The sequence below is a fragment of the Saccostrea cucullata genome, unplaced genomic scaffold (genome assembly GCF_032062105.1).
Source record: "Saccostrea cucullata isolate Sc308-1 unplaced genomic scaffold, CSIRO_AGI_Scuc_v1 ctg3563, whole genome shotgun sequence".
Taxonomy (NCBI): Eukaryota; Metazoa; Mollusca; class Bivalvia; order Ostreida; family Ostreidae; genus Saccostrea; species Saccostrea cuccullata.
Genome location: NW_026932823.1, coordinates 231 through 20168, shown reverse-complemented (window position 1 = coordinate 20168; position 19938 = coordinate 231). Strand labels below are relative to the sequence as shown.

The 19938-nt window shown below is 33.5% G+C and overlaps 1 protein-coding gene across 1 annotated transcript; it reads right to left on the bottom strand.

Moving 5' to 3' along the window:
• Window positions 1–351: 351 nt before the first annotated feature.
• On the bottom strand, window positions 352–4744 carry LOC134236298 (uncharacterized). Its single transcript, XM_062718476.1, has 3 exons — window positions 4697–4744; window positions 1553–1708; window positions 352–797 (listed from the first exon to the last, which is right to left on the bottom strand). The coding sequence occupies exons 1-3, from the start codon at window positions 4707–4709 to the stop codon at window positions 523–525; spliced, it is 444 nt and encodes a 147-aa protein (XP_062574460.1). The 5' UTR covers window positions 4710–4744; the 3' UTR covers window positions 352–522.
• Between the last annotated feature and the right edge of the window lie 15194 nt (window positions 4745–19938).

The window sequence follows — 19938 nt, the reverse complement described above, 5'->3', positions numbered from 1 at the left end:
ATGAACTTTTCTTGAAAGTTCATGATTATAATTCATGAACTTTTCTTGAAAGTTCAAGAATTATTCTTGATCATTTTGCAGGCATTTAAAAAATCCAAGTTTGTTCATGAACAACAAATAATTCTTGAATATTCTTGAACTTGGTTTTCATGAATAAAATCCATGAAATCATGAGTGTCCAATTTTAACTTCATGGGATCTTCATGAACAATTCATGAGCTGATTCAAGAATATAATTCATGAACTTTTCTTAAAAGTTCAAGAATTATTCTTGATCATTTCGCAGGGGTAATATCATTGAACTGAGAAATAATCTCCTTAGTTACATTAGAATGGAATTATAGTGGTCTATATTAAAACCTACATGTATTCCTCACACATAATATAAAAATATATGTCTTATCTTCTGATGCTGAATCATTCAACTCTGAGATGAGTATCAGTTAATTCAAGATCATTATTGTTCCTTGTGCACTGTTCTTGAGTGTGTGAAGAAGAGAAACTCCATCCGGCACCACCATTTCACCGGTACTTAGGAACGACGACCATCACCAGAACAAAGACTGTAATACACAGTGAAAACACTTCATGTGGAATTGTTCCTCCTGATGTATCTCTTATTTGGGGACCATTGCAGTAGTTAGTATGGCAAAGTGCAATACAAAACGTAAGTCCGGAGAGGTGATCATATGCGCACTGAGTCTGGTTGTTTGGAAGCACCGTTTTCGCCAGTATAGAGACATTTTGACCGGAGTATTCACCATTTGTACAACCACGTATAAAGCTTACAGTGGCACCTGTAACAAAATTATTTCATGGTTATAAGGAACAAGATACATGTATATGCCAACTGATGCTGAAATAACATTTTTTTTTCAAAAAATCGACGATCATTATAAAATAATCCTTCATATAATCCTATATTTTTCTCTTGTTATTGTATATGATTAATTTTTGGTTAAAGAATACAAGCTACTAACTATCAAATTAATGAAATGTTCCATCACAAAATTATTTCATTTTGTGTGATTAAACATTACCCATTACTGAACAAATTTTCTAACCCATTGACAAAATTTACCACTGAAACAAATGACCGAGCAGTGTACCTAACTAAATTGCAATAAGTTTGGTTATTCTTGTAATTGGGAAACCATTTGAAAAAAAGGCAATTTTCTTAATGAACACTGACATCCAATTCCTTTATTTCATTCACTAGTATCACTGACGACAAAAGGAAATCAATTATTAAGTACATTGATTTATTTACCAATAATTGTATGATCTCGGAATTCTAAACGAAACGTTCTAATCAAGACACATGCATCTATTTCCTCATAATTTAAACATGGATGTAATATAAATGATGACAAAATTGAGACATCATTATTGATTTACTTGTAATTATATGACTTTTAATAATACCTAGTTCGAATCAAAATCCGGCGATGCCAAAGATATCAAAATTTACAGCTGTATAATGATTCACCATCTTTTCTGTCAATTAATACGCTTGCTAAATGCAATTCCTTATTCACGAGCGTAGCATTACCTCCTGCGTTCATTATAGCTTCAACCTTGCAATATCTGCTGGCAGTGCAGTTTCGGATAAAGAGTCCTCCTTTCATTCTATTTTGTAGAAGTTTCACCCCAGATTTACAGGTCTGTTGCGACGTGGTTTCCTCGCACACATAGCAAGATGTTCCACCTACAGAAAAAAATATTCAATGTTTTTTTCATTTCTATGTTTTGGTGCGATATATAAATTATTTCTAGGTTTTTCCTCCTGTGGAGAAAAGGAGGGAGGTGTTCGTTACACCGATTCACTTGAGATTAAAGAAAAATGCTTAAAGGGACATGAACACAGTTAGAAATAATTCCATTTTTACCCTTATTTTAATGTTTACAATTCCTTATTAAGGCAATTTAAAAAATGCTCAGCAAAATTTGAACATCGGTTGTTGATTTAAAAAGGATACAGAACTTAAAATTCTTCATAATGTAAACGAGGCTCATGCTTTGTTTTTGTTTACACATCGAAAATGTCATATTTAAAACAAAACGGGATTCAGCAAATCACTAGAAACTGTCTTATCGTATTTAGACTTAACATTTTTATTGAATAATATTAATAAACTTTGTCAGGTTGGATCTGAATATTGTAAACAAAGGGCAAAAATCATACAAAATATTTTTTTGGAAAGAAACTTTTCTTTATTTTGCTGAATTTTTAGAAAGTTTTAATTTTCATGATGTAGATATATTGTAAGAACCATCATGGTATAATAATAAGATTCAAAATACAAACTGTAAATGTGTATTTTATAAAACATTGTATGAAAAAGGGTTCCATGTAGTGCATGATTTATTTGATACAGAAGGCAATTTTATTAGTTATGAAAGTATCACAAATGATTATTTTAGTTAAGTTGCCATTCACCACTTATGAGGGACTAAAGCAAACAGTTTTATATTCATGGCCATATGTCAAACAATTGTCAAAAACTACTTATGGTAAACCATACCAACCTGAATTTTTAAAAAAAACTTTATCAGAATAAAAAAGGATCCAGAAATATTTATCAGCATTTAATGTCTAAAATACAGCACAGGCCTATTTGTGAAAACAAATGGGCTATTGATTTAAAGTTGGAATCTGATTTTAAGTGGAAGCACATTTATACAAACTTAAAATACTTAACTAAAGATTCAGCACTAATATGATTCAATTATAGAATTATTCATAGAATTTTAGGTACAAATAAATACTTACACTTGTCTAAAATTAAAGATTCTCCACTTTTCATTATGTGAACAAGAACCAGAACAATTAAACATTTCTTTTTTTACTGTCCACAGGTTTCTATGATTTGCCTAACATTGTCAGATTGGATTTTTCAAAAGTCTGGTAAAAGAATTGAATTTGATGTAAAGACTGTTATTTTTGGTATTTTTGAAAAAGATCATGTACATTGTGTAGCTATAAACTTGATTATTCTGTTAGTGAAGAAATACTTATTTCAGCAATCCAGAAACAATTCTTGTATTGTTTTCAAAGACATTTTGAGAGTTTTATATAATTGCTATACTTTAGAAGAAAAACTATCAGAAAATACTTTTTATAAAAAAGATGGTCCAATTGGAAATGTCTATTTAATATGTCTAATTTTGAAAATGTTCTTGAATAATTATTGTTAATATACTTATGGTCTTCTTTTCCAACATGTATGAAAGGATGTGTGAAAGGTTCTGTATATTCGTGTGTTTGGTATGAAAATAAATAAATTAAAAAAAACTTCTTTATTGAAAAAAAATCTGTGAACGAATATATTTTAGTATACACTGTATTTCATCTCTGTAAACAAAAACGTGGCATGGGCCTTGTTTACATAACAAATGTTTGGAGCTCTAAATCTGTTTTGCATCTCGACAACTGAAATTCAAATTTTTGATAATCATTAAATATACTTTTGTTAAGTATTTGTTAACGTAAAAAAGGGAAAAATAAATTTGAATTTTTTTTTTCGCTGAAACTGTGACCATGTCCCTTTAAAATCTCAATCCCAGGGATAAAGGACTCCCATGTCTCGGATCCCTTTGTTTATTCACATATTATAAAACCCGAGGAGGGGATTCCATAAACTAGAGATGACCCCCCTTTTCCCCAAAGAAGTGTCAAATGTCCATCCATCTCTACCCTACCCTAAACTTTCCAGGCTCATTGAAAGGTATTAAAATTCTGTCAATTAAGATATATATTTAATAATGTAGTTTACCACTGGATTAATATGCCTTAATATTGGCATTTTGTTCCGTTTCGCACAAATCGGAACAGACAGGCGGACGGACATGGCAAAAACTATATACCCCCGAATAAACGATGAAAGGGGCATAAAATGTTTACAGAAAAAAATGGTACGAACATTGTTCGAATTTCTTTGACAATATAGAAAATTAAAATTGTTCCTGTAACTTTATTTTCCAATTTACTTTTTTTTTCACCGCTAAAAGTAGTGGATATTATTTCTCTGTAATACTTTTGTTTTCACGCAATATATCGAGAAGTCTTTGAGCTTTTGTGATGATATTTTTATACCACAACTCCCTATGACCTAAGGAAGACTCATATTTCTTTCGAGATCGAAAGGTAAAGGTCGTAAATTCATCAATTCTGCGGTGGAAACATTTCTTTTCCCGGCGATATTTCAAGGAACTTTTGACTTTTGCAATTACATTGTACATTTTATACCATTATATCTCCCTATGGCCCCGTCGGCCCTTCTTAAAATCCGTCCTATCCCCCCCTTTCACATTTACATCTGCTCATACTGTTTTATTCCTTAACGGGGGATACAGATCCTCTGAATTAGCCTATAAAGATACATTTTTCTGATTATATCGAAAATATACATTATCCTTGACCCTAGCGCCCATAAATTTAATTTGCATTAATTACGATAAAACAACTTAGTTTCGTAAATTGTTATCGGACGAAATGGTAAAATTATAGGTTATTCAGGTACCTATTTTAGAAATAAAAATCAACTTGCACTATTTCAAATTGAAAATTTTTTAGGACAGATTATGAGAGTATTGTTTATTTAATCATGTAAACGGTTTGAATTTTCAGAAGTTAAAAAAATATATATATACTCTTTAAATTAATGCAAGATAATTAGTTTAATGGTTGACTTACCCGAAATTGGCATATCCAAGAAAAAAGTGACAATGATAGCAAAAATTATCGACATTTCTAACTGAAGTTTCTGTACTTGTCTTTACATCTACGCCATTTTCATTCCTCGGATGGGTAATTTTCTCTAGGCGGGCTTTGATTCTTTCGTTTATGACATTGGGAATTAAATTAATATGCCTAAGTAAAGGACAAAATGGTATGTCAATATTTACACGTATCTTAACCAATACTACACACGAACCTTTTTGACGGAAACATATATTTTTCTTAGTGTTGAGAGGTGTTCTGAATATTGCTAGGTAGGTTTGCTGGAATAAAAAAAACTTAGGAAAACTTCCATAGATTACATATAAATCCTTGTGTATTTACCGATAAGGAACACCTTATACTACCTACTTATGATTAAAATATAGTTTACAATTGATAAGTGTCCTGTACTTCAGCTTATGGATAGATAACACACTTTTTTCACACATCAGCAATATTTTCTCATAGAACGTAACCTGTATAATGTTTGCCAGGTAAAGTGAGAGAACTCGTTAAGATGTTGTCACAATATTACACATAAGTGCAATTTTTTTTTGTAAAATTATACAGAAAACGACTCAGAAGTGCTTTTCTAATAACCAAAAAATCTTACGATTTCAACATATTTTATGGATTATTTATGCCATTTCTTATTGCAGCTCGGAGGACCGGGCTGTTCTATACATATAAGTTTATATATATGAGATGTTGGTGTATGGGGTTTGAGATGGGAGAAGTTATTCAGAATTAAAGGTTAACTATACGTTAAAAAGATTCGACATCAGAATTAATGTCATTTGAATTCCCTATATAAATTACGAGATACATAATATATTTACTTCAATACAATGGATCTTTAAATATATATGTTTTTTCATTTTAATATATAAAGTTGCTTATCATTTACTATCGAAAAAAAAACACGACAGGTCTTTTTATTTTTTTTTTTTAAACATCGAATTTTACTTATCGCATAAAAACGTACGTTACACAGTTCGCGTTTTATATTCTTAAAGTGAAATATATTTTTGAAATTAGGTGCTGCAGGTGTCTGATTTAAATTTATATTTTATGCAGCCAACATTTACTTAAGGAATTGATAAAGTTTGAAAGGGTATCGTTTTTGTTCGATTTTTATTCAACTAAAGTTTCAAAATCTTCATGACTATCGTCTCCATCATTTAAACACGTCTTTTTCACACATATCGAAGCGGTTTGATGATCAATACTTATTTCCATTGTTTATTTCATTTATATCCCGGGCGACAATTGATGGATACATCAAAGTTTTTTTGGTCAAAGATAGTCAAAAAAATATTTATCAATCCATGCATCAACTTTTTGTTTCTGTTATTTATCCTTATAACATGATAGTTTCAATTTTTAAATGGATTTATCACTGTTAATTTAGACTTTTTTCTGCATATATAGAAATACTCATTCAACGAATTAGTCAGTATGAAGATTAATGGAATTGACGAGTTAAAGTTAGCTTACCTCAACGAAGTTATGTTTAATATTAAGATTTACTACCGTCAGGGTCCCATGATATTAAACGTTTTTGGAGTAGATTTGCTTTGGATGCAGGGTTTGACCTACATTTTTTAGATGAGAGAACAGATACAAGTTTTTTTAAAGTAGATTGAAAGACCAGAAGCTATTTAACCTATCTGTTTAAAACTTGCATGGACGATGCAACAAGGGTTGCGCATAATCAAAGCTGCCCCAGATGCTGGATATAGCCTACAATTAACATATATGTTACAAGTTTTAAATAGTAGGTCTATTACCAAAATAATAAATAAGCCTGTCTAAATCAGACTTGCATCGAATGAAGCATCAAGGCATGAAATTCTTCAGTTGCTGGTGTTGACTTGCAATGTCTCGCTGAATTAATTTTTTCTTTAATTAGACAACTTCATTCCCAAGTAATTGCAAGTCCTCTCATACCAAAACTGCTTATATACTGACACGCAAAAGAAACGCAACACCCTACTTTGAGAGAAATAATTATGTAAAGTAAAGAATTTTGTATCTTAAAATTATAGATATCTTCAATTTGGTAAATATCGGTAATTTAATGATTAAACGATTTCTCATATACGATAACCGGAAGACAAGTTTGAGTCTGCTTAACAGAAATTAAACATTGCATGTTTGACAAAACATTTGGCAATATTATGGAGTTTTAAGGGGTTGAACTGTTTATCTTAAGTAATCACGCAATATTTCAAAAAATAAAATCCCCTTTCGTTTCCCGTTACGATGCTAGGGCTTCTCGAAAATGTCTTAAGTAAGCATTTTCATTGCCTAACTGGAAAATCTCAACGTCAAGGTGATGGAGAGTTGATGATGCAAAAATACACTTTACGCCTCAACGGGGTTAATGTATCATATGCATAAATGATAGTCACCAAAGTTTTTTTACAATGCGCTAAGTTAGAGAAAATTCGACCTAATCATCTCAAAAACAGGCATTTAAAAATGGCAAAGAATAATTCCTTCGCTCAGATCTCGATATTGATTAACCTATTGTATCGTAAAAATCAAGCTGCAATTGTTGTTTAGGACAGTCTTGCACGTTGTAATTGAATGGCTGCAGTCATATGTTAATTAGTAAAGTTAAAAGATAAACATTTAACATTTTTATCAATTCATGTTCTGAAAAGTGATTGCCTTACTGTATTCTTTTTTGAAAATCATTAGATAAAAAATTCAAACATTTTAGAATTGCTTGTTGCTTTTCTTTTGCGTGTCAGTATATGTTTTAACATGTCTAAGGTTGCACACTACTGGATTTTTATTTTTTGTGTAGGACTTTGGCTTGATTAAACACAACACTCCTCGGGGTGACCTCCGTAATACCTACTTATGATTTAAAAATAATATTTGGAATCATAAGGGGAGAAGTATTTTTGTCTAGTAATCAATTCATTGTCAACAATTTAATTGCTATTCCAGACAGAAGTATTTGTTGTTCTTTTGAATAGCAGAAGTTATACTAGTATGCAATTTAGTATAAAGCTGTTAAGGTTGTGCAGATCACTCGCAAGTGAAGTATGCAATTTAGTATAAAGCTGTTAAGGTTGTGCAGATCAAAAAAAGAATATCATTACATTGTCAAAAAATCAATGAAAGACCTCCTATATTGGTCATATGGGAGTCTATAATACAGAATAGGTTGATGCTGTCTAAATGTATTATAACCGCCTCTTACAAAATATACATAGTAACTTTTGATATTTAAATACAAATAGTAGAGGAATCCAATTAAGGTCAAAGTCATATCAGTCACATTACAGGTCGAAGGTCAATAATTGTAATGTCATTTACTGAACTTTTAAAATTTTAGCATACATTTTTTAAAATCGCTAAAATATTTGAAACTGTTGGTTCAGTTGTCTGCACTTTGCCATATTTAGTTCTGGGATCCATTTAAACAACGCCGTTAATTTCTTATCACTGGTGTCAATATACTTTAATTAATTTCAATAATACAAAAATGTTGCCTCTATAAACTTTGTAATCGATGAATTAAATGGTATAATTTTTAAATGCGCCACGTTTGAAATCCCTTGTCTAATAGGCAATTCACTTTCTCTCTCTCTCTTTTAATAACTGAAATCGCATCACATTCTGAATTAAATTCACAAAATCACCTAGAAAAAATACATTCGATAACCTCTTGTCTGTGGTAATTCATTATTTAATTTTAAAACGGGATGGGTATGGATCCATTCTTTAATTAAAAGTACATTTTTTAAAAGAAGTGTTAAAAGCTGATTACCACAAAACATTATGAGCATTTCTCTGTAAGCAATTGTGTTTAGAGTGTCAGGCCATTAAGGTGCCCTTATCGTGGTGGGGAGCCATCAGGTTCAGGTGCGAGGGAGGGACCTGTAATTGACATGATGAGCAGCGTCTGTTCAGCCTAGTTACGGGGCATTTATCTGACGAGGAACAATATTCCCACCTCATCAAGACACAAGACGTTGTCATGGAACCTCCCTGGAGAAATAAATTATCTAATATAAAAACCAATATTAAAATTAATTCGTACATGTGCAGACGGTGCCAGTGAGTCGACAACAATATGTTTTTCTGCTCAAGTTTATGATTTCTACGTTCGATCGTGTTATATAAACTTGTGGGTTAAAAGTGAATTCAACTTGTTTTCGAGCCGAGACGCATGTTCTGATGTCTTAGATAAAAATACAAAATAATATTAAAAGCTGTTATCATTTCCCCAACATCGATATAGACAGACGGGGTAATCATCTTTTTCCACTTTCTAAGGAATTACAATGCAATATCACGTATTGTAAGATGTTAAGGATACTATTACTGGCGTTTGATGTTACATGTTTTACTTGCCTAAAATGGCAAGCAAAATTTGCGCTTTGGTATTTGTAATATATCATAATTGTTTGTTTGAACTCGAGTACAAAATCAGTTTGGTCCAAACCCTAAATATACCCCCGCATGAAAAGCGGGAGGGTATATTATAGTAATCAGTATGTCCGTCTGTCTGTTTCGCTTTGACGCCATCTCTTATCTGCAACTCCTCTCATTCCATTAAATGATATTCGATGAAACTTTCAAAGAATCTTTATTACATATTGCCATTGTGCACCTCCTATTTTACTTTTTGATCCGACACATATTTGGGGTTTCCCATAGCAAAACAAAGGCACTGCCATTATATTCATGGAAGGCGGGGATATTATTTAGTGAGCTAATTGCTCACAGTACCTCTAGTTTTAATCGAAAATATGTACTCTGCATAGAAATCGTTAATTGACCGTCGTTATATATTTTTCTAACCTTACGGTCAGTTCATTGGTCACAACGTTACACTAAAAGCGTTACTTTTCAGAATATAGCGCCGTTATGTGATTTAAATAATACGGAAAAGTTTGCGGTCGTTTTTTCCTTTGAGAATGAGAAGGTGGAAGCAGACAAATCCTTATAAATAAATCGTCATATAACTTCTTTTCCCCTAGACTTAAAAGTAACTACTCCCTGAAAAATAATACAATTAGAAAACTTTTAAGAAATGTATCCTCCAGGAGAATTGTTGCATATCCTCTATCAAAATATTTAAGGAAAATCATAAATGTTCCAAACTTAGTCAATTTGTTTGAGGCTGAGTGGACTTAAAGGGAAAGAAATTAGGCACCGAACAAAAGTTTTAAACAGAGAGGCTATTTTTGACCCTTGACCTAGAATTGACCACTGGCACCCTGTGAATGTGGTATGAGCCACATTGGAAAAAGGGGAGAGAAGACGTGCTCCGGACAAGGATTTTTCATGTAATTCTGCTGTGACCTTAACCTTAGAAACATGGTTTAAAAGCACTTCACATCCTTTAACCAAAGGCACTCTGTGAATGAAGTATGAGCCACAATGGACCAAGTGGAGAGAAGATATTCTCCGAATAAGAAATTCAATAGAAAGGCTATTTTTGACTTTGACCCTTGACATAGAAACTTTGTTCAAGGTCACATTCACTGCACATTCACTGACCAACGGCACTCTGTGTGTGAAGTATGAGCCACATTGGATCGATAGGAGAGAAAATATGCTTCGAACAAAAATTTTCATAGAATTCTGCTATGATCTTAACTTTTGACCTAGAAACATGGTTCAAGGTCACTGCACACCCTTCACCCAAAGGCATCCTGTGAGTGAGGTATGAACCTATTTGGACAAAGGGCAGGGATATGCTCCGAACAAGGATTTTTCATATAATTCTGCAATGCCTTTAACCTTTGATGTAGAAACATGATTTAAGGTCACTGCACACCCTTCACCCAAAGGCACTCTGTGGGTGAAGTATGAGCCAGATAAGGCCAAGGAAAGAGAAAATATGCTCCAGACAAGAAGTTAAACAGAAAGGGTATTTTTGACCTTGACCCTTGACTTTAAAACTTTGCTTAAGGTCACTGCACTTTCATTGACCACTGGCACTCTGAAAGAGAAGATATGCTCCGAACAAGAATTTTTTTTTATATAATTCTTTGACCCTGACCTTTGACCAAGAAACATGGTTCAAGGTCACTGCATACATTGTTACCCAAAGACACTCTGTGGGTGAAGTGTGAACCAGATTGGGCCAAGGAGAGAGAAGATATGCTCCAAACAAGGATTTTCTCATATAATTCTGCTATGATCTTGACCTTTGACCTATAAACATGGTTTAAGGTCACTGCACACCCGTTACCAAAGGCACTTTGTGGGTGAAGTATGAGCCAGATTGGGCCAAGGAGAGAGAAGATATGCTCCAGACAAGGATTTTTCAAATAATTCTGCTATGACCTTGACCTTTGACCTAGAAAAATGGTTCAAGGTCACTGCACAAGCGATACCCAAAGGCACTCTTTGGGTGAAGTATGAGCCAGATTGGACCAAGGGGAGAGAAGATATGCTCCGGACAAGAGATCTCGGAGGGACAGACTGATCACTATATCACTAATTAGAAACTAATCACCTGGTAAAGGGTTTGTGAAGAAATTCCAATGTATGTCACTTCTGGAAAGCTTATAAATGTAACCTTGGGCAGATGATTTTGTAAGGACGTTAATTTGTATTTAGGAATATCGCAAAATCGCATTTTAAGTAAAGGCTAACATGAAAGTTAGGTTTCATATTACAAGAGTTTGCATGTTCCAGGAGAAATTATTCATTCGTAGATGAATACTTATTATAAAGTGAAATCTTTATTTTTCTCCATTTTCTGTTATAGAACTCGTTATACTCTAACGTAATACTTTTCAAAGAACTATATGCGGTATATTGCATATATTTGCCCCCACAAAAGTCAAATTTTGAAAACTTCCTGAAATATGCTGAATTCAATAAATTGTATGAGAAATATAAATTAACAGAAAATATTATAGTGTCAAAGCAGTGTATTCACAATTTTTGTTTTTATGACGTCACAAACTAGTCCGATTTCATATCATTTTTTAGAAAGAGGAGAAAATGGACAAACATTTAACAGTTTTAGCTTTAAAATTTATAGAGTGCAAATTTGTTCATTATTATCATTCTACACATTACATCAAAATATTGATCCTGAACACACATGCGCTCGGTGACTTTTACTCAAAATATCAACGAAATATGTCCATTTTTCTGTAAAATTAATAAAAAACTGAAATTTACGTCATGTTTGTGACGTCATTACGTACATATGGCGTCATTACTTATGAAAATATCCCGTGCTTTGAAGTCAGCATATACTCCCCTTATATAAGAACTTAATTAAATATATCTCCATCAAAGTTTGATTTGGGGGGCAAATATTGGTTATTACCGAATAAAGTTCTTTCTTCATGAACCTTTGGTCAGCATTGATAAGAGTGCAGCTGAACTTTTGAAACAGAATAATTCATACTCCTCAGTTCAAGAGAACATGCCCTCATGTAGGGCTTCAAATTTTAAAACCTCGGCCCACAAGACTTGGCACACAATATATTATGATTAAATAACGTTTTCGAAGTATTTAAAAAAACTCATCGGACCTAAAGCTATCTCTTCGTCCGGAGTCGTGTGTTAACATTTATACATTTTCAGCCTCTTCTCTGAAAGAGCGGAACAAATTTCAAACAATTTTGGCTTATAGCATCTATGGGTTAAGGGAAAGGAAAATTGTGAAATCTTTGATCCCCCATGGCCTGAGGAGTATGCTTAAACCATCAAAATAATACCATCTTAAAATATTTTCTTCTTTCCTCCAGAACATCAAGAAGTTAAACTGTTAGAATGATAGTAATAAGCATTTACCCTCAACTTAAATATGGCCCCACAGAGGGTCAGGGGTACTGGTGCTAAAGTTGCTCTTTGCCTGAGATTAGCGATACCATTTGATGGTTGCATTCGACTTTTCAAGTCGGCGAGCAGAGTTTTGACGTTGTTTAAGGAGATAAAATAAAACAAAGACATGCATGCCATGTATGGTTGTGTAGATATTTTATCGTAGAAGACAACGGTAATAAACATTTTGCCAGTGCATTTTCTCTGAAAGAGTAGATGAGTGCTTTTCTGAGGTTGGGGCCACTGAGTGTAATTCGGAGTTAGACAACTTGTGTTTTTATTATACTGTCTGTTAAAAATTTATTTCTGAAACAAGTGCCTGTGGCGCAACATATGAAAAATTTGAAAAAAAGGTAAGATATTGACAAACAAGTTGATGAAACGATAATATCATCAATCTCGTTTAAAAATTCTTCAAGTAAAACAATGACCTTGTCAGCAAATACAATCTATCATTAAGTCAAATTCTGATTGATGCTTTCCATACCAATTGTCAGGGAATTATTGCCTGGACCCTGAGGTCCCCACAGATAATATACAAGCGAGGTTAAACCGGAAGCCATGGGCATACGTCAGGCTACGCAGAATGCTAGCGAGTTCGCCCCCTAAGATAAATTTCACGTAGAATAACTCGCCTTATTCGAATTAGAATATGCCATGCATTGGCAAATCTCGCTTTTAAATCTTCATATCATATTTATATATTCATTGGTGGATCCGAATTTCTATTCTACAACATATGCTTTTATATACAAACAAAACATTGATTCTATGGCACAAACATTTTAAAAAGCAACTTGACATGAAAACTTCATTCAATGACTACTTCTGGGTTTTAGGAGATAGAACACGTTCTCACCGGCATTAGTTTTGTGCATCAAGGCTCGCAAAGTAATTTGATATACATCAATCCAAATACAGCTTTATACTGGCCTGTAGCAACGGTTTTCCATGTAGGAGAGGGGGAACCTCCGAGAAAAATCTGCGTACTACAGACCTGTGCTACACGTGTAACATCAGATATTATTTTCTAACGATAGATTTCTTCCTTATAAATTCAGAACAGATGTCAAACCCCAGCCGTTATGGATTACATGTATTAAAATGTCCGATTTTTTAAAGAATGGGAGATACACTATAATAATTTTGCCATGAACGTACTATTACCAGTCAAACTAGGCAGATCATTGTAGAAAATGTGAACAAACCGACATGAATATTCACTGAACCTAGATTTTCATAAATTAAATTTCGGTTACCAACACATTCATATGGTCCACGTATTGCATTCCTTTTTTAGCTCACCTGAGCTTTTCTGATCAAAATTTGTCCGTTGTCTGTCGTTGTCGTCGTAGTCGTTGTCGTTGTTGTAAACTTTTCACATTTTCATCTTCTTCTCATTGGCACAAAGTATCCTTGGGTGAAGGGGATTCAAGTTTGTTCGGCTACGGGGCAGATTTTTGTTAAAAATTAATGGCATTTTTAAAAAAAATCTTCTCAGAACCACTGGGCCAGGAAAAATGAAACTCATGTGGAATCATCCTCAGGTAGTGTAGATTTAAGTTTGTTCCAATCATGACCCCCGGGGCAAGGGTGGGGCCAAAATGACCGACCCAAGGTTTACATAGGAATATATGGGAAAAATCTTTAAAAATCTTCTTCTCCAGAACCACTGGGCTAGGAAAGATGAAACTCATGTGGAAGCATCCTAAAGTAGTGTAGATTCAAGTTTATACAAATCATGACCCCCGGGGCAAGGGTGGGGCCAAAATGGCCGACCCAAGTTTTATATAGGAATATATAGGAAAAATCTTTAAAAATCTTCTTCTCCAGAACCACTGGGCCAGGAAAGATGAAACTCATGTGGAATCATCCTCAGGTAGTGTAGATTCAAGTTTGTTGAAATCATGACCCCCAGGGCAAGGATGGGGCAAAAATCTTGTTTTACATAGGAATATATAAGAAAAATCTTTAAAAATCTTCTTCTCAAGAACCACTAGGACAGGAAAGATGAAACTCATGTGGAATCATTCTAGTTGTTTAATGGGGCCAAAATGGCTTTTTTCATAGGAATATATAGGAAAAATCTTTAAAAATCTTCTCCAGAACCACTGGGCTAGGAAAGATGAAACTCATGTGGAAGCATCCTCAGGTAGTGTAGATTCTAGTTTGTCAAATCATGACCATATATTTTACATAGGAATATATAGGAAAAATCTTTAAAAATCTTCTTCTCCAGAACCACTGGGCCAGGAAAGATGAAACTCATGTGGAATCATCTTCAGGTAGTGTAGATTCAAGTTTGTTCAAATCATGACCCCCGGGGCAAGGATGGGGCCAAAATGGCCGACTATATAATATATAAAAATCAAAAAGGAAAGTTCATGTGGATCATCCTCAGGTAGTGTAGATTCAAGTTTTTTTCAAATCATTTACATGCATTTTAAAATCTTCTTTTCAAGTACTTCAAAGTTGATCCCGGGGTATTTATATGGAATCATCCTCAGGTAGTGTAGATTCTATTTGAAATGATGAACGCCTGGAAGATTTTGTGCTGCACAGTTAAAATACTTATCGTTTTCTTCCCGTTCATGCGAGGAGCACATGTGTGACAGATGTTTTAACTTGTTTGCTCTGCTCCTGATTTGTATTGTTTAATGAACTTTTGATCATATATATATTTCATATACATGTAGTTACAGGTATAAACATCGAATATTTATACTTACTATATAATAATAAAACAAAAAGGGTATTTTACTGCAATTAGAGTTATCACTCTTTCTTCATTGAATTCTAGGTTTTCTGCACAGCTTATCGTTCTTCGTACGTTAACAAAGTTTATCATATATTTTCATGTTCACCTGATGCGAAGACTTGAGGGATTTGTTTGTATTTTTTTTTTTGATTGAAGAGTTTGCCATGTGTACACATTTCACTATGCAACTTCCCCAGAATGTCAATTTAGGCAAAGGTTTTTAAGTTTTAAATATCGGAATATGCCGAGGGAAAGATTTAATTTCAAATTTTAGAAATCACTTTTCATTATATGATCAACATAGCCCCACCCTACTCTAGAACCCAGGTGCCATGAATTTCACAATTTTAGTAAATGGCCTAATGCGTATTACAATCATGCCAATATTTTGACAAATTGCTGCTCAGGATAAAAGAAGACATAGATTTTTGATGGTTTAATACCAATCCCTCAGGACCCAGGGATCATGAAATTCACTTTTTGTTCTTCTTCACCTATAGATGCCAAATGCTAAAACCTGCCATATTTAATTGATTTTGTACTTTCTTTATTTTGATCATGATACTGCTATATCATTTATTATATTGTTCATAACCATAGCAGTCATTGAGTGTCAACAGATGTGATTTTTAATGCAGGAAGTCGTTGCGGCGTTATCGTCGAACCCCAACTCAATTGGTGTGTCGGTACAGTGGCGCTTTTATAGTAATTTACTGAATCTTGGACATTCATTGACAATCAACAATTTATCGAAGTGTAATGTTTTTCTTGATTTCGTTCTCATTCAATCAAAGCATAGGGAATCGATAAATAAAATTAATATTGTAATTATTGAATCTTTCACATTCATCGACTTTCACTAAGTAATAATAAACAGTTATGTATTTGACATTCAAGTGACATCTTAATGTTTAATGGAATTGCTCAGTAAACAATTTCATCAATGGCAAAATGGATAACATAGAATATAGGTCAATACTGCACATTTATATTAATAGCTTTGTTAATATTGATCCATTTTTATGTAATATTGTATGGTGAACGTTTTATTTTGGTTGGCATTATGCACTATGACTTGAGGACTACATCTGGGTTGCTATACTGAATGAGCCAGTGGCCGCTCCAAAAGTACACCGCGATCAGAAACAGCAACTATTAAATCCCGTTAACAAGTGAAGTGTTTTTAATTTTTCCTAACATCCAAAATAGTCATTTTACCAGTAACGAATCGGTTTCTAGTTTCGTATTAAATACAACCCATATCTTTGAATTTCCAAATTTTCTTTGTTGGTGTTTAATTTGTATTTCTAAGCTCTACAAACAAGTAGTACAAAAAATTCCAAAATATAAACGGTACAGGGACAGAGCTGTCAAAAATAACACCCCCTTTTTTTTCTTGTTTCGAATCGATTTTTCAGTATCGAATCAGGTGCCCTCTATTGTTGCTGACTTAATAAATGAAATCGGTTGGTCGAAATCATTGTAGAAATATACCTTCAAGAAAATTCTACATAAAGTATATATGCATTACTTGTTGACTCAAATGATTATTTTTCTAAAACTAAACAATATGAAAAATGTTGCATTTTATGAGAAACTTTTAGTGACATGCGTTATTATAATAAATCAATCATCTCTGGGTCATAATTTTCATGGAATATTTTTGTTTATAAATCGTTTTGATTGTATTTTCACTCCTGTCGGCCTTTTTGTTTTTGCATCCCGTAAAACGGCATTTTTCGTTCTTCCAAATTCGTGATTCGTAACTAAGAAAACAACACGTGGTAAGTTTAGATGTTAAATTTCATTCAGAAGTCAATTTTCGTTGAATTTAATATTTGATCTTTTTGTATTTATCCTAAATATTGATTAAATACTCAATCTGGATCGAGAACATATCGAAATTTTTATTCAGACGCATTTGTCGACACACTTTCGTTTTCTTAGACTTGCACTTGCGCATGTTAAATTCTAGGTCATCGGTTCAAATTGTAAATACTGTTGGAAATAATCATGCAGATATTACAAAAACACAACACAGTGGTAGAATATTCATCCTTTTATTGTATTAACCTAGTAAGATTTTATAAACCCGTCACTATGTTTTTCTAGAATATTTAAATAAAAAAAATATTCGATACTGGCAAATATTCGTTACTGGTAAAATGACTGTAATACATGGGGGGTTTTTTGGCCACTGGATCGAAAGATCCCGGTGGTATATTGTTTTTGTCCTGTCTATTTGTTGTCAACTTTAAGATAGCCCATAACTTTTTGAGTGGGTGGGAATATGGCTTTCATATATCAGAGTTATATTCTTTGTGAAAAGACTTTCTTTGAGTAACGTCAAATATGACCTCTTGACCTTGGGGTGTGACCTACTTTTACAAACCAAATAGCAAAATTGAACCCAGGACATAACCTTTGAACAGTTTGTGCTAGAGCTTTCATACTTCATCTGTGTATTCACTGTGACAAGACCTTTCAAAGGGTATACATATTTTTTTTTTACCTCAGATCTGGTATCAACTAAATCTTCCTCTTTATTCGTATGTCTCTCCATAAATTAATTTGTGTATATTAACATGAAAGTGTATCTTCACATCAGAGCGGGGGTATTACTAGTGCGCATTGGATCACAGACGTCTTGTTGCAGAATTTTTAAGTCATACAGGGATGTCGCAATATAATGGTAAAGGGCTTCAAATTGTGCCTTAACTCAGCACTCAGCGCCATTGAGCAGTGAAGGATCTTCATCATGCCAACGACTGCCGGGAGAGAGTCTTTAAGGTCTCATCCGAGGGACCCGCAGGTTTCACTCCAAAGTACCGAGTGCATCGTGGGAACAGTTACTACCCATTTTAATCGACTTTGATTGGTCGCGGTCGAATTCGAACTACCGCGACCCAAGCTTTAAAGAGAATAAGAAAATAAAAAAGGGACCGGGGTCCAAACAATGCCTATGATCTGTGCATGCCTTTTTTCTGTAGCAGGGTGCATCATTTTCCACGATTAAGCTAATTTTAGTTTTAATGTAAACCAGAAGAGTTGTATAAGACAAAAGGATTCCACAAATTTTTCCATTCTTAAGTTAGGACGATGGATGTAATTGATATACATTTAAGTTAATTTTGACCTATGATTCGCTGTCTCCGAAAAAACCTGTCCGAACTGTCCCAACTGCATTTATATCTATTCATATCTATGAATACCCAAGTTAATTCATTAAAGAAGTTTTTTTTCTTCGTAAATTGTTAAACGTCCCTCTCGATAATTTTCATCCACATGGAGACGCCACCACTCGCCGATGGAGAGCTGCAAATTTTGTCCTATAGTCGGCTACTGAGCAACGAGGGATTTGTTTCGTGCCAGCACCTACGTATACTGTGACACGACACCTCGGTTTACTCCAACTATCATTCGAGTGCGAGAAATATCCGCGATTTTCGCGACCTAATTAAACTCGCGAATATAAATCGCCGCGAACCATTCATTTAACTACATGTATTGGTTGTAACGTGTGTCGAATACACAATTCTATTTTTTGGCTCCCAATGACATACACTATACAACACAGCAGTTAAAACGAATTAACTTTTACAAAAAAACTATATGCGGTATATTGCATATTTTTTCCCCCTCAAAAATCAAATTTTGAAAAATTCTTGAAATGTGCTGAATTCTATAAATTTTATGAGAAATATAAATTAACAGAACATATTACAGTTTCAAAGTAGTTTATTGACAATTTTTTTGTTTTTATGACGTCACAAACTAGTCCGATTTTATATCATTTTTTAGAAAGAGAACAAAATGGACAAAATTTCAACAATTTTAGCTTTAAAATTTATAGAGCGCAAGATTGCTCGGGAATAATATTTACATATTTCATTGATATTATCATTCTACACATTATATCAAAATATTGACCCTGATCAGACCTGCGCTTGGTGACTTTTACTAAAAATATTGAGGTAATATATACATTTTTCTATAGAAATCATGGAAATTTTAAATTTACGTCATTTTCGTGACGTCATTTCAAACATAAGACGTCATTCTTATAAAAATATTCAGTGCTTTGAAGTCAGCATATATCCCCCTGTTTAAGAACATAATAAAATATTTCTCCGTCAAACTTTGATTTGGGGGGCAAATATTAATTACTACCGAATAAAGTTCTTTAATGGTTAAAAACAAATAATAACAAATAGTAACCAAACACAGTTACAAACAAAATACACAATACCGACTGAATTTACTCAGCTGTTCATATATAAATTCTCCATCAAATTAGTCAGCTCCGCTGACATCAATCGCTACTCAGGTTGGTGTAATACATATGCACTTCCACGGTTGGTCCAGGCCGAATAGACCTTTTTAATAATATGTGCAGACATGCGCAGAAGTACTTCCGAGTGGATAAAACACGAGTCGTTCTGCGCAACATTCCACGCTTCATTTTCGTCAAAAGTATTTTGAAAAAAATCGTCGTACAGTTTTGTTAAATTGATATTTGCTTATTAAACTGAATAAAATTGGTTTGTAATATGTTTTATGTTATTTATATCAATTCATGTACGAGTGACAAACATTTCCTGTTTATCGTTACCTTGTTTACATTGGCAACGAGTATGGC